The 13,100-nt window shown below is 54.1% G+C and overlaps 1 protein-coding gene across 4 annotated transcripts; it reads left to right on the top strand.

The window, feature by feature from the left end:
* Positions 1-1,109: 1,109 nt before the first annotated feature.
* On the top strand, positions 1,110-9,206 carry CNPY3 (canopy FGF signaling regulator 3). 4 transcript variants are annotated; one of them, XM_036316964.1, is made up of 7 exons: positions 1,115-1,396; positions 4,998-5,121; positions 5,858-5,916; positions 5,981-6,114; positions 7,660-7,782; positions 7,979-8,096; positions 8,549-9,206. In XM_036316964.1, the coding sequence occupies exons 1-7, from the start codon at positions 1,246-1,248 to the stop codon at positions 8,752-8,754; spliced, it is 915 nt and encodes a 304-aa protein (XP_036172857.1). In that variant the 5' UTR covers positions 1,115-1,245; the 3' UTR covers positions 8,755-9,206. The 4 variants fall into 4 exon arrangements, 3 of the variants coding, with proteins under 3 accessions (XP_036172856.1, XP_036172857.1, XP_036172855.1); XR_004968791.1 differs by lacking the exon at positions 8,549-9,206 and having other exon boundaries at positions 1,113-1,396; positions 5,858-5,915; positions 6,018-6,114; XM_036316962.1 differs by lacking the exon at positions 5,858-5,916 and having other exon boundaries at positions 1,116-1,396; positions 6,018-6,114.
* Positions 9,207-13,100: the final 3,894 nt, after the last annotated feature.

Below are 13,100 nucleotides of genomic sequence, written 5' to 3'. Positions count from 1 at the left end.
CAGGGCCAGCTGCTCCCCCAACACACAGACTGAGAAGGGGTAGGCTGGGTCAGGGTGGGGGCATGTCCAGTCACAGCCTCAGACTTCATCCAGTCATCATCCCTTCCGGGGTGGCAGTCCCCACACTGAGCCCAGGGCTCCTGCCACACTGAGTCTTGCCTCAGTAAAGGTCTCCTCATTCTGGAAGCAGGGTTTCCCTTAGCTTCAGCACCCCTCCCCAATGCCCCAATGCCCCCAGTCCTGCCCTGCCCCAGACTCCATCCCCACCGAGACTGGTTTAATGTTATTTTTCAGGAGGGCTCCTGGACCTAAGTAAATCAAGTCCCTGCCTTCTATGAGCTCAGAATCCAAAGGAATAAATAATACGGCATTCAAGGACTGATGCTACAGGGAATTACTGCGAGAACTTTTTACAACCTGCTCTATACGCTTTAATCCCATTAACCTATTTGAACTTCCCAGGAGCAGGCAAGCCTCCAATAGCCGCTGGAAGGGTCCGTTAGTCATCACACCACTAGAAAGCGAGGCTCGGATAGGAAGTGATGTGTTTGGTTCTCGCTGGGACAAACCTAGGGACGCTGGGCACGAAAAGAGCTATTGAAAGGCCGGGGACTGTCTGAGCCCTGGGCTCTCACCCACAGCGCCTAGGAGCGTGGCTGGCAGTAGCAACAGCAGCAGTAATAATAAAACTTAAAAAAACGGCTGCTCAGTCGGATCCCAAGCATGACGCCCCCGGGGGGAAGTGACGTGAAAGGAAGCGGAGAGGCGGCGCAGGCGGCCTTTCCCACCTCTCCTAGGACCAGCAAGCCGCACCCCAGACTTGGCCCAGCGGCTGCCCCCCCTTCTCCCCCACTGCACACACACAGACACACACACACACACACACACACACACACACACACACACACCCCAACCTAGTCCTCCAGCCCCGCCCAGAGCCCCCGTTAGGGGGTGGGAAAAGATGTTGCCATTGGTCGCTGAGGACACCATCCTCTCTCTCATTGGCCCAGACAGAAAAGAGCTCATCCTTCCATTTGCTAGAGGGCGAACCCCGAAAAGCCCATTGGCTGCGCAGTCCGCGGGCCTCGTCGGCTCCGGGGCGGGCCCGGGGGCCAGGGGAGGGTTGGGGTGGGGGCTCGGCGGTGCCGGGGTGCGAGGCACGTGTGCATCCAGGAAGCATCTGCGAGGAGCTGCCCAGCGCGCACCGTGGGGAGCGCAGCCCTCCGGGTGGGGTCCGGCTGGGCCATGGAGCCACTGCCCGAGCCCGCGCCCCGGCCCGGGACCCGCTGGCTGCTGCTGCTGCCGCTGCTGCTGCTGCCGCCGGCCCCGGAGCTGGGCCCGAGCCAGGCCCGCGCCGAGGAGACCGACTGGGTTCGCCTGCCCAGCAAATGCGAAGGTGAGGGGCGGGGCCCGCGGGGCGCCCCGAGGGCGGGGCCAGGCTTGCGGGAACTCGGGGGCGGAAGGTCTTGGCTCCTGAGCGGGACCCCGGGACACAGGGCGGGCGAGAGAGCGGGTCTCGGTGCACCGGGAGCTCACAGACCCGTAAAGACAAACCATTGCCGTCAGGGCAGTAGATGCCTTGATGGATGAAAGCCAGGGTTTGGGGGCCGGGAGAGCCCCAGCCCGTCTCCCAGGGGTGGGGGAAGGCTGGGTGCGGAGGGGAGTCGGGAGAGGCCCCGCATAGGAAGCGAAGAGAAGGTAGGAGTGGCCGGGGAAGAGCGGTAAGGAGAGGCCCACGCAGGAAACCGCAGCGCAGGGCCGGGTTTGAGGAACTGAAAGGATTCGATGACTGGTCCTGGGGAAGAAGAACCCGACCCTCCTCCTTGTACCCTCACCACAACCCCGTCTCTGTGCCTGGCTGCCTCCTCGCCAGCTGTGAGCTCCCTGGGGACAGAGACCTTGTCTCAGATATTTTTGGAATAAATATAAATAAACGGGGCTGTGGGGGTGTGTGGAGGAAGGAGGAGGGGCTGAGGCTTAAGGGGTCACTTTGAGAGACTAGAACCTGGGGGGACTTTGTGAGGGAGGAAGATTTTAGGAATATGGAAAAAGAGAGCATCCCAAAGACCTGGGGGTGCAGGTGTGGACCGAGAGAGAGAGAGAGAGAGAGAGAGAGAGAGAGAGAGAGGAAGAGAAGGGAAGCAGAGATCCGGCACTGTGAAGGACCCACCTTTTCTTCCTCCCCTCCATTCTCCTTCCCACCTCCCTAACCCCAGGCCACCCAGAAAGTTGGCTATGAATCTGTTTCGTCCCAATTCACAGCCTACTGCAGGCCAGATGTCCCCTAAGCACTGGGAGGTGGGGGGCCGGAAGGGTTTAGAGCACATAATCCTTCCCTTTGAGGGATGAAAGGTGAGATGCTTCCAAGCTGGGCCGAGGTCACAGGCCGTCGCCCCGGGCCATCGCCCGGGCCATCGCCCGGGATGCAGTCCAGCCTGTGCCTTCTCCCTCTCTCCCTTGAACAGACAGAGGGCTGCATGCTTTCCACTCCCTCTTCCTCCAGTGCTGACCGGGTCCCTTTGGGGGTTTCGCTTCCTCTTCTCTGTTCGCTATTTTATTCTGATACCAAAGAGGCCCGACTGTCTCTCATATTATTCTCAGAAGCTCACATTTCTTTTCCTTAGAGGCATTCACAGACTCATAGAAGCGTAGGGCTGGCAAGGATCTTTGAGATCATTCTAGTGCAACCTTATTTTGTAGGTAACTGATAAAGATTCCTTGAAAAGATTTTTAGTCACAGGAAGGCTTGGCAAACCCCAACCCTTAGGCTCTTAATAGTGTATTTACTTTTATTTATCATTTTGTTATTAAATGCTGACCGTGTCTGGCCCACAGAGCCTGCCTCCTGGCTCAGTAGCCTGAGTGGAACAGGCCTTGGCACAGAGAAAGGAGAACTTGCCCAGAAAAAGAGTACGTGCATGCCCGCGAGTGTCTGGGGTGGGTGCGTGAGTCTCCCCCCAAGTCTGGGTCCCCAGAGGGGGTCTTGAAGAGGTAAAGTTTGGAAGAGTTGAGAAGCAAGGTTTTGGCCGATGCGTACAAGAGAGGTAGGTTGATGGGTTCCATCCTTCTGGGCCTGGAATACTACGTGCTGAGGGCGTGGGAGAAGGGGGCAGAGGAGCCAGAAAAACGATGATCTTGCACAAAGTACAGGGCAGCAGGGGGAAGGGAGCCCAGATGGTCCTGGATGGAGAGCCAGGGAAGTGAGTCGCCCTCAGTTCATTGCGGACTCTGAGATCACCAGCTTCTATGTTGGAATTTTCGTGTGTCCCAGTTCTCCAGGCCGTCTAGTAATGTACATGTTACAGTTCCACCAAGCAAGCCTCCAGGGGACGCATCTGTTGTGATGGTAATTGGTTCTCTACCCAACTCTACCTCAGTGTTATAACAATGCTGATGGCTTGCTTGTAGCCTTCAGACCCTGTTCTATTCAGAGGCATCAGAAGCTGCTCAACCACAAACACAGTCTCCCTCAGCAACACCTATCATGCATCCGACACATACAGAGTCCCAGACTAGAAGAACACAGAACAAATCCAGGACACACACTCACTCTGGGTACTCCTGTGGTCTGATTAGAGAGACACGTGAAATGACCAAAGGCCCTCAGTGAGAGCATGGATCCTGCACAGTCCTGGGATGAAACCAAGAGCAGGTGGGGATTAGCCCTGGCTGGTGTGTGTGTGTGTGTGTGGAGGTGGCGGGGGGGGGGGGGGGGGGGGCGCGGGGAGGATGGCTAAGTTGGTTGGAGTGTCGTCCGTACACTGAAAGGTGGCGGGTTCGATTCCTAGTCAGGGCACATCCCTAGGTTGTGGGTTCGATTCCCAGTCAGGGTCGGTATGGGAGACAACCAATGGATGGTTCTCTCCCACATCCATGTTTCTTTCTCTCTCTCTCTCTCTCTCTCTCTCTCTCTCTCTCTCTCTCTCCCCCTTCCTCTCTGGATGAGAACTAAAAAAAAGAAAGAAAGAGCAGGTGGGAATCCTACAGAAAAGGATTCCTGGGGGAGGAGACTTATGGTGAAGTTGGGAGAATGGGTAGAAAATCCCCAAGGTCGCTGGAGGGCAATAAGCACTTCCTAAGGCTTAAGGCGCTTCACGCCTCAGTGGTATCCTTCCGTGTCAGTGAGAATTATTTGTTTATACTTCTTCCTGCTCCATTAGCCTGAGTCCCTGGAAGGGAGAAGAAGCAATAGAAACAAGGCTTCTGGAGGGGGCCGAGCAAAGTTAACTGTGCGGGAATAGAGAGCTGGTGTCGCACAACATATGGAATCCAGCGGTAAAACAGCCATAGGAGACATGTAGGGGACAATTGGGGAAATTTGAATATGGACAAAGTATTAGATGACCTTGGAATTACTGTCAATTTTCCAAGTAATCAAAATTGTTCTGCGGTTAGGTAGGAGCAGGTCCTGTCTCTCAGGATATGCCTGATAACATATTTAGGGGTGAGAGATGGTGATGTCTGCAACTTACTTTCAAAATGGCTTAGCAAATACAATGTATGCAACAAAAACACAATGTATACAGGTGTGGGCAAAAGGAAGTTCACAGTCGTGAGCATGCAAAAACAGTTTATTCTTGTATTATTTATTATTGTATTATTTCTGTGACACAACTGTAAACCTACTTCTGCTCACTCCATAAATTGAGGAGATATATTATCACATTGTTTCATGTTATGTATTGGAGAGAGCCGTTGGTAAATCATGAGCCACTGTTGAATATGAACGGAAGGCATATGTTCATGGTACTCTTTCAGCTTTTCTATATGTTTGGAAATTTTAAAACTAAAATGATTGTGGGGGGGCAGAGGAGCTGGGAGGAATGAAGTCAGTGGGATAAGGGCCAAGAGTGGACACGGGGCAGTGCCAATGCCTTCTCTGCCCCAGCCGGACTCACCCAGGCTGGGAGAGGCATTGACTTGAGTCTTTCTTGCTGGGAGCGGGCTCCCAAAGGACACGTGTACTCAGTCGGCTGTGCTGTGTCTCCCTCTCCCAGTGTGCAAATACGTGGCCGTGGAGCTGAAGTCAGCCTTTGAGGAAACTGGCAAGACCAAGGAGGTCCTTGACACAGGCTACGGTATCCTGGACCGGAAGGCCTCCGGAGTCAAGTACACCAAGTCGTAAGTGAATGGGACCCCTGGGCCGGCCGGCTTTGTTCCCAGGCTTCAGCAGCCTGGAGTTCCCTTCCCCCTTCTAGCCGGGCAGACCCACCAGTGGGAGGCAGCTCTAACTGAGACCTAAATTCGCCCACTGGTTCTACACCCCAACTAATTGGGTGGCTTTCCTAAATCCCTTAACTGCTCTGGCTTCACATTCCTCATCTGTAAAAGCTAGACTGTCATTCCCAGACTCTTGGATTTCATGGACCAATGCAATTTAAAAAATATTGGTAACACAAGATTACCAACATTTAATTTTGCCAGGTATAAATATCAAAAACAAACCAAAAAAAAGGGCATAAAACTTCCATCAGCTATGATCTTCTTTTCAAAATTAAATATATATTTTTATTGATTTTTTACAGAGAGGAAGGGAGAGGGATAGAGAGTTAGAAACATTGATGAGAGAAACACCAATCAGCTGCCTCCTGCACACCCCCTACTGGGGATGTGCCTGCAACCAAGTTACATGCCCTTGACCGGAATCGAACCTGGGACCCTTCAGTCTGCAGGCCGAGGCTCTCGCCACTGAGCCAAACCGGTTAGGGCCTCCTTTCAAAATTAAATATTTTAACATCAAAATGCTATACATTTTGCTTTATTTAAAAAAACCTACAGCATCAAGCTTTATAAAAAAAAAAAAAAAATTCCTTCCCGTAGAGCTGTTAAAGTTTTGTCTCTCTGGTCTGTGTTCCAGCATTTCAGAGCACCCAGACCAGATGACCTATCTCCCTTCCAGCTCTGACTTCCCATTGGTGAGATGCGCAGGCGTTGGGGTAGCAGGGCTGCGGGACGGACCACTGACCCACCGGGGCTGGGAGGGGGGCTCAGCCCCCCTCGTGCTGCTGTCTCCACAGGGACTTACGGTTAATCGAAGTCACCGAGACCATTTGCAAGAGGCTCCTGGACTACAGCCTGCACAAGGAGCGGACCGGCAGCAACCGATTTGCCAAGGTGGGACTGTGCTTGTCCTTGTTCCCTGCTGGGGTGGGGCCTGCATGTGGCTGAGTGTCTGCTGGGGTGGGTGTGATTTGATGACCCTGCCCTGGAGCTTCCCCCTGTGGCCTCTTCCCATTCTTGTGGATTGCTGTTTGCTCTCCTCCTGTCCTGGGTGGCCTGACTTTTCCTGGGCAATAGGCACGTTCATGATGGCGGGCCTGCCCGTCAGGATCCGGCCTCAGTCCAGACTGGCGGAAATGCTCCAGAGTGCAGCCCCCGGGGGCCTAAAGCCCTAGTGCAGGGGGAAGTCGGGAAATCAGGGTTCAGAGAAGAGCCAAAAGACTCTTGGTGGTGATTACCCTGGTCCTCCTCTGGGACCACAGGGCACATACCTCAGCCTCCGTCAGGTGCCTCTGTGACATCTAAGGCACTTACTACACCACCAATGCTTCTCCCCCTGGAGAAGGAGGTTTTTACAACAAGGCCCACATTTCTTTGTCTACATCTTCAGCGCCTGGCACATCGCTTCACCAAAGTCCCCTCCTAGCAAAGGAGATCAGTGTGAATTTGGCCCTGGCTGGTGTGGCACCGTTGGTGGGGCGTCATCCCGTCCACCAAAGGGTCTCGGGTTGATTCCCACTCAGAGCACATGCCCAGGTTGCAGGCTCCCTCCCCGGTGGAGGGTATGCAGGAGGCAGCCTATCGATGTTGTGCTCTCACTTCGATGTTTCTCTCCCCTCCTCTCTCAAAATCAATAAACTATTTAACAATAAAATAAAATTTGTATGAATTTTGTACCCTAGTTAAGAATACATTCATATTTGCTTTAATGTAAGAATGTAAAAAGTTATTTTTCATAACAAGAAAATTAGAAACAACCATCCATTAGTCAGGGCGTGGCTAAATAGATTGATTCAGTGGCCTGTTATACACCTGAAAAACAAAGAATGAGGTGGCTCTGCAAGGTCTGAGCTAAAATCTCCTCCAACGTGTGTCACTAAATAAAAAAGTCAGAATAGTGTGCGAGATATACATTACTGCTCTGTAAGAAGTGTGGGTGGGCGAGGAGGATGTATTTGTCTGTTTGCATGTGTTTGTGTGCATTATCTCTGGGAAGGTAGTTTGCGGTCTCCGGGGAGAAACCTAGGTAGCTGGCAGAAATGGAACAAAGAGTCTTTCCTGCCTTGCCCCTGCCCTCTCCCCAGTGAGGAAAGACACAAGCCCTAGGAAGAACCTCCGCAGGGAGCGGGCCTGGGGGTGGGGAGTGCGTGAGCCCAGCCACAGTGCAGGGGGAGCCAAGGCAAACGGATCCTGGAAAAGGAGTGTCCATTCAGAGGGCCTGAGGGCAACAGCAGACCTGTTGGAAAGGATAAGGCGTGGGGAGGCAGGACAGGGCGTGTGTGGGCGCGTGCATGTGTAGGGGAGAGGAGGGTGCGGTCAAGTGTGAGGAACCTTAGAGGTCTTGGCTCCTCAGAGCTGGTCCTTGGGCCTGCAGCAGCCCTGCTGAGGAGGGCAGGAGGCGGGAAGGGACCCCCTCTCATGTCCGGTCGCCTCTTCCAGGGCATGTCAGAGACTTTTGAGACGCTACACAACCTGGTACACAAAGGGGTCAAGGTGGTGATGGACATCCCCTACGAGCTGTGGAACGAGACCTCTGCGGAGGTGGCGGACCTCAAGAAGCAGGTAGGCCCTTCGGCCCGCGGCGGCTGCTGCCGAGGAAGGCCGCCAAGAGCCGAGGGACATGGGTCCTCTCACCTCTGGCTGCGGTTTGCGCAGGAGAACCCGGCCGCCGCCTGTCTTGTGTGGGCTGAGGCTCCGCTGGGCTCCTCTGAAGGGAGCCAGCGCTGGGGCCTTGCCAACGCGAGGTTGTGATTAACAGTGCGACGTGCTGGTGGAGGAGTTTGAGGAGGTGATCGAGGACTGGTACCGGAACCACCAGGAGCAGGACCTGACGCAGTTCCTCTGCGCCAACCACGTGCTGAAGGGCAAGGACACCAGTGAGTCTGAGGGAGGGAGGAGGCAGGGAAAAGAAATAAGAAAGGGAGGGTGTCGTCCTGCCTGGGTGGCTCGGTTGGCTGGGCATCGTCCCGTACACCGAAATGGTGGGTTCAATTCCCCATCAGGGCACATACCCAGGTTGCAGGTTCAGTCCCCGGGGTGAGTATAGGAGGCAGCCAATCGATGTCTCTCTCCCCTTCCTCCCCCGCCCCCCACCCTGAAATCAATTTTAAAAATTAAAACAAATCACTGCCCCCTGGGAGCTTGGCGTGACCGGGTGGGTGAGAGGCACCAAGCCAGGTGCAGAACAACACGCAGAGAACTCGGGTGCCCTGGCGGGGCCTGGGCCACAGTGAGGTGGGATAGGGACCTGGGTGTCAGGCAGCCATTCCCGGCGGCTCCCCAAGCAGGGCTCCTCGCCCAGCAAACCAGTCTCTCCTCCTCACCGCAGGTTGCCTAGCAGAGCAGTGGTCCGGCAAGAAGGGGGACACGGCCGCGCTGGGAGGGAAGAAGTCCAAGAAGAAGAGCAGCCGGGCCAAGGCATCCGGTGGCAGCGGCAGCAAACAGAGGAAGGAGCTGGGAGACCCCGGCCCCGAGGAGGACGAGGGCATCCAGCAGGCATCTCCCCTCACACACAGCCCCCCTGATGAGCTTTGAGCCTAACCTGGCAGCCCCTGAACCCAGACTCCTGACGTGGAGGTGGAAGAATCTGGGGCCCGGCTCTGGCAGGCAGATGCAGCTCTCCCGGCCCCGGGTCCTCCCGGCCTCGCTGGGTCCTCTTCCTGTGGGGGAGAGGCACAGCTCTGGAAGAACTCAGATGGCTACGTCAGCCCACGCTGGCCTTTTCCCGCTGCCAAGCATTTCTCTCCTGGCAAGGCTTCAGGCAGGCCATGCGGGGTCAGGACTCCCCGAGAACTCAGGGCGGCAGGTGTCGCTGGGCCCCAGGACTGGAGCCCTCTGGCCCCTGTGGGGCGGGCACGCCTGCCCCCACCGGAAAGCAAGACTGCAGGCCCCACCCCTCCTTTCTCTCATCCTCCTGTGGACACCTTGTGCTCTGCCTGGCCCTCCCCAGGGTTCACAGAGTAAAAACCTTTTGGCCTTTTTTCTGATTGCTGAGTCACCTTCAGCCCCTCAGAGGGGCCTTGAGCCCCTTGCTGTTCTTCCCTGCCCTTGACTTTCCAGCCCTGGGGGCTGAGGATGGGGAGGGCCTGGACTATTTTGGGGTAAAGGGCAGGCGTGGGGTGAGGCCCAGCACAGTGCCTAGCCCCTCCCTCAGGCCAGGAGGGGCCTCATTTTTGCCCTGAGCACCTGGCTGCCCTCATTCCCACCTCCATGTGGCCCTGCCTGTTGGTCTTGAACCTTGTTCCCTGATTGATCACTCTTGCTCTAGCTGTTGTCCCTGGAGCCTAAGGGGGAGGACAGCCCAGTCCCCCGAGGACAGCTGGTTACACCATGTCCTCTGGGAGCAGGGAAGGCTGGCCTCTGGGGGGGGGGGGGGGGGTGAGGCATTGCCCAGCCTGTCCTGAGGCTGGCCTCTGGGGGGATGGAGTGGAGACATTGCCCAGCCTGCCCTGAGGGCAGGGATCGGGCGGTGGCAGTAGTGATGACAACGGCACTGCAGAGTGCTTCGCTTTCCCACCTGTGGACTGGGTGCTGTTACCCCATTTTGTAGCAAAGGAAACAGGCTCAGGTCAGGGGACATGCCCCAAGTCCTACTGTTCGGTGTACAGCTGGCACGCAGACCCTGGTTTCCAGACTGCAAGCCCAGCATTGTCTCCACTACCCCACAGCCGCCAGGGCGCCACCCCCAGTGCCTGGCACTGGCAGTGTGATTCACATTGAACTGGTTTGGTTGGGTTTCTTGGCCGTAACCTACCTCCACCAGCAAGCCTCTTTTAAAAGGAAAATAGGAAGCAGCTGTTGTTTCTTAGAAGGAGAGAATGGTGGGAGGTCCCACCAGCACCCGGCCCCCACCACGTCCCCTGTGAGCACCCACACGAAGACCCTCACTCCCCTGGGCTGGGCCCAGTGGGCAGGAGGGGATGCACTGCTGAGGTGCCCCCGATTCTTCATCTTCTGGTGAAGAGGCTCTGGGGTGAGGGGTGCCCTCAGCCTGGGCTCAGCCTCTTCCCCAAGCTGGGGCAGCCAAGGCTATGGAGAGTGGAACAAACTGGGATTTCATTCCCTCTGGTCAGTGAGGCCTTGAAGGATGGTATTTTTGGGTCTGTCCCCCACTGCCCACCTCCGGGGCTGATCACTGCTCCTGTTAAAAGGGCTGTGGGATTCCAGCGTAGACTCAAGTTCTAGCCTCAACTTCGTTCTGCGCACAGGAAATGACGGGTTGGGGTTGGGGTTGGGGACTGGAACGCAGGGCTGGAAAACCATTTGCAAACCCCTGGGCTGTCACTAATCCAAACCCACAACCTTCAGTGCCTGGCTTACGTCTGTCCCCAAAGCTTTATTGATCCTTAGGGTAGGATGAGGCAAAGATGTATCCTCTTACCAGGGTGGTGGCCCAGTGGCCCAATCCCAGGCCAGGCCCGGACCAGAGGGCAGACAGCTGACTACTTTGCTCTTTGACCTGTGGCTGTCCCATGAGAGCCCTCTCCGCCCCCTGCCCCCACGGGGCAGGCATGCTGCACACTCACCAGCACTCCAGCAGACAGCTTCTCCCCAGGCCCAGCCTGGAAAAGGCAGAAGGCTGCCCTGGCCGGGTAGCTCAGATACACCAAGGCTGCGGGTTCAATACCCAGTCAGGGCACATGCCAGAAACAACCAATGAATGCATAAATAAGCGGAACAACAAATTGGTGTTTTCCTCTCTTCCTTCCTCTCTGACTCTAAAATCTATTTTAAAATGGGGGCGTGGGGGGGGGGGGATCAGAAAGTAAGCTCCAGCTTCCCAGGTTGTTTCTCCTCTCCCCACCACATACAAGCCTTTTTGACCTTAAATGTTGCCTCCCACTTTCTCACACCCCTTCCCTCCATTAGTGAAGGGACTGAGTTCAAGTTAGCCTGATTTCAGGCCCCTGTTAGAATAGGGTTTCCTACACTCACCTGGACATGAAAGTCACCTGAAATGCTTGTTAAACGTACAGATGTCTGGGCCCACTTCTGATTTGCTGGGTTGAAGACCTAGGAGCCTGCGTGCCGGGGCCAGCTAGAACCCACTTCACCAGGAGACTTCCATCATCCAGAATCACAAACGCTGATGGACAAAGCGTGAGGCCGGTTTGTTCCAACTCAATGATTAGAGAACCATAGGCCCAGACAGTCCAGTCTCAGGGGTTGGGCCCCAGAAAATGATAGTAAATATACAAACCTTGCATGGCAGCCCCTTATGGAGCCCTTGTGCAGTGCACAATCTACCCAGGTGTTCACAGCAGCTCTACATCACTTAGTTTGCAAGTGCTAACAAAATGCCTCTTACTTTTTTATGTTAGAAAAAGAAAGCACATTTTTCACGACAGAGGCATGAGCCATGTGTAATCGGTTTACGGAAGAGCTCTGTGAGTTAATCCCGGGGCAGAGCCAGCTGAATCGCTCCTGAACGTCCCCCGATGGCCTGGTTTGCTTTAGTAAGGAGTTTCACTGTATTAATAAAAGTAGCCACTTTCTGTGCGTGCTTCACTTAACTCATTTAATAAAGCTGTGGTCACAAGGCCACACATTTTTTAAACCATTGAAGTAAATTATACATACAGAAAAGTGCACATAGTGTATACACCTCAGTGAATTTTTTTTATATATATATTTTATTGATTTTTTACAGAGAGGAAGGGAGAGAGATAGAGAGCTAGAAACATCGATGAGAGAGAAACATCGATCAGCTGCCTCCTGCACACCTCCCACTGGGGATGTGCCCGCAACCCAGGTACATGCCCTTGACCGGAATTGAACCTGGGACCCTTCAGTCCGCAGGCCGACGCTCTATCCACTGAGCCAAACCGGTTTCGGCCACCTCAGTGAATTTTTAAAAACACCACCCAAGTCATCATTATTACCATCACCCCAGAAACATCACCCCCTGCTCCCTCCCCCCCTCCCCCCCCCACACACACCCACAAAAAGAACAAGGATTTTTGTCTATTCCCTGTTGTATCCCAATACTTAGTACAGTGCCTGGCACAGAGTAGATGCTTAATAAATATCTGTTAAATGAATGAAGTGTAGAAAGGTGACGTAATTTGCCCACGTCACACATTTAGTAAGTGGCCCAACCAGGGTGAGCCCAGGGAGGATGGCATCAGTGTCCTGGGGCACAGCCATTGCACCATAGCCCCTGCAGCTACAGCTTATTTGCACAGCATCCTCCCCTTACATAGATTTCTTCTAAAAGGCAGACCCGCTGCTCTCGGCTAGTCTGTTTATGTCTTCAGATTTTAATGTTGGGAATGCAAGACCAAGTTAACCTGCAAGTCTTTCTCTCATCGAAGTTTATATTTGTGTGTAGCTTAAAGCCAGTTTGATCCTTAAGCTGCCCCCCAGGGCTGGCTTTCCTCTTTACAATTTGAGAGGAATCCAGTTTTATTCATTCTTTCTCTAAAATTGCATCCTCCGTCTTTAAGGCTGTACAGGCCAACAGAACTTAAAATTCCATAAATGCCTGTGATTGTGGACAGGGAGGTGTTGCTGCAGAGTAGAAGCAGGCTGATTCCACCACCAGTTTCGGAAGAGGACAACGTCTGTCACTACCCTCCGCGCGCAAACATAAGGTTTAGTACATCCTGATACGCCAAGGTTGCAGATTCAATCCCTGGTCAGGGCACATACTAGATCAACCAATGAATGCATAAACAAGTGGAACAAATAGATGTGGTTTTTTTCTCTTCTCTAAAAATAAATTAAAAACAAGTAAAAAAAAAACAACCAGATGTTATTTTGTTAGAAATTACTTACCAAAGTGGTCTTGGCATTTTACTGTCCAACTCATCAAGATGTGATGGCAGGTGCTGTCACCTGTTTCATGAGCGATGCTTAGCCTGTGACCAAAGTTCAAATAG

This window comes from Myotis myotis, unplaced genomic scaffold (genome assembly GCF_014108235.1).
Source record: "Myotis myotis isolate mMyoMyo1 unplaced genomic scaffold, mMyoMyo1.p scaffold_m19_p_7, whole genome shotgun sequence".
In the NCBI taxonomy this organism is placed as follows: Eukaryota; Metazoa; Chordata; class Mammalia; order Chiroptera; family Vespertilionidae; genus Myotis; species Myotis myotis.
The sequence above is the reverse complement of the archived record's forward strand: the minus strand, read 5'-3'. Positions and strand labels throughout refer to the sequence as shown.

What these genes read in the sequence shown, in the direction of transcription:
- CNPY3 (XM_036316964.1), top strand. Translation starts at nt 1,246, where the DNA reads ATGGAGCCACTGCCCGAGCCCGCGCCCCGGCCCGGGACCCGCTGGCTG. An exon ending in GGAGTCAAGTACACCAAGTC is followed by an intron (nt 5,122 to 5,857) that starts GTAAGTGAATGG and finishes TCTGTGTTCCAG; the next exon opens with CATTTCAGAGCACCCAGACC. An exon ending in GCAGCAACCGATTTGCCAAG is followed by an intron (nt 6,115 to 7,659) that starts GTGGGACTGTGC and finishes CGCCTCTTCCAG; the next exon opens with GGCATGTCAGAGACTTTTGA.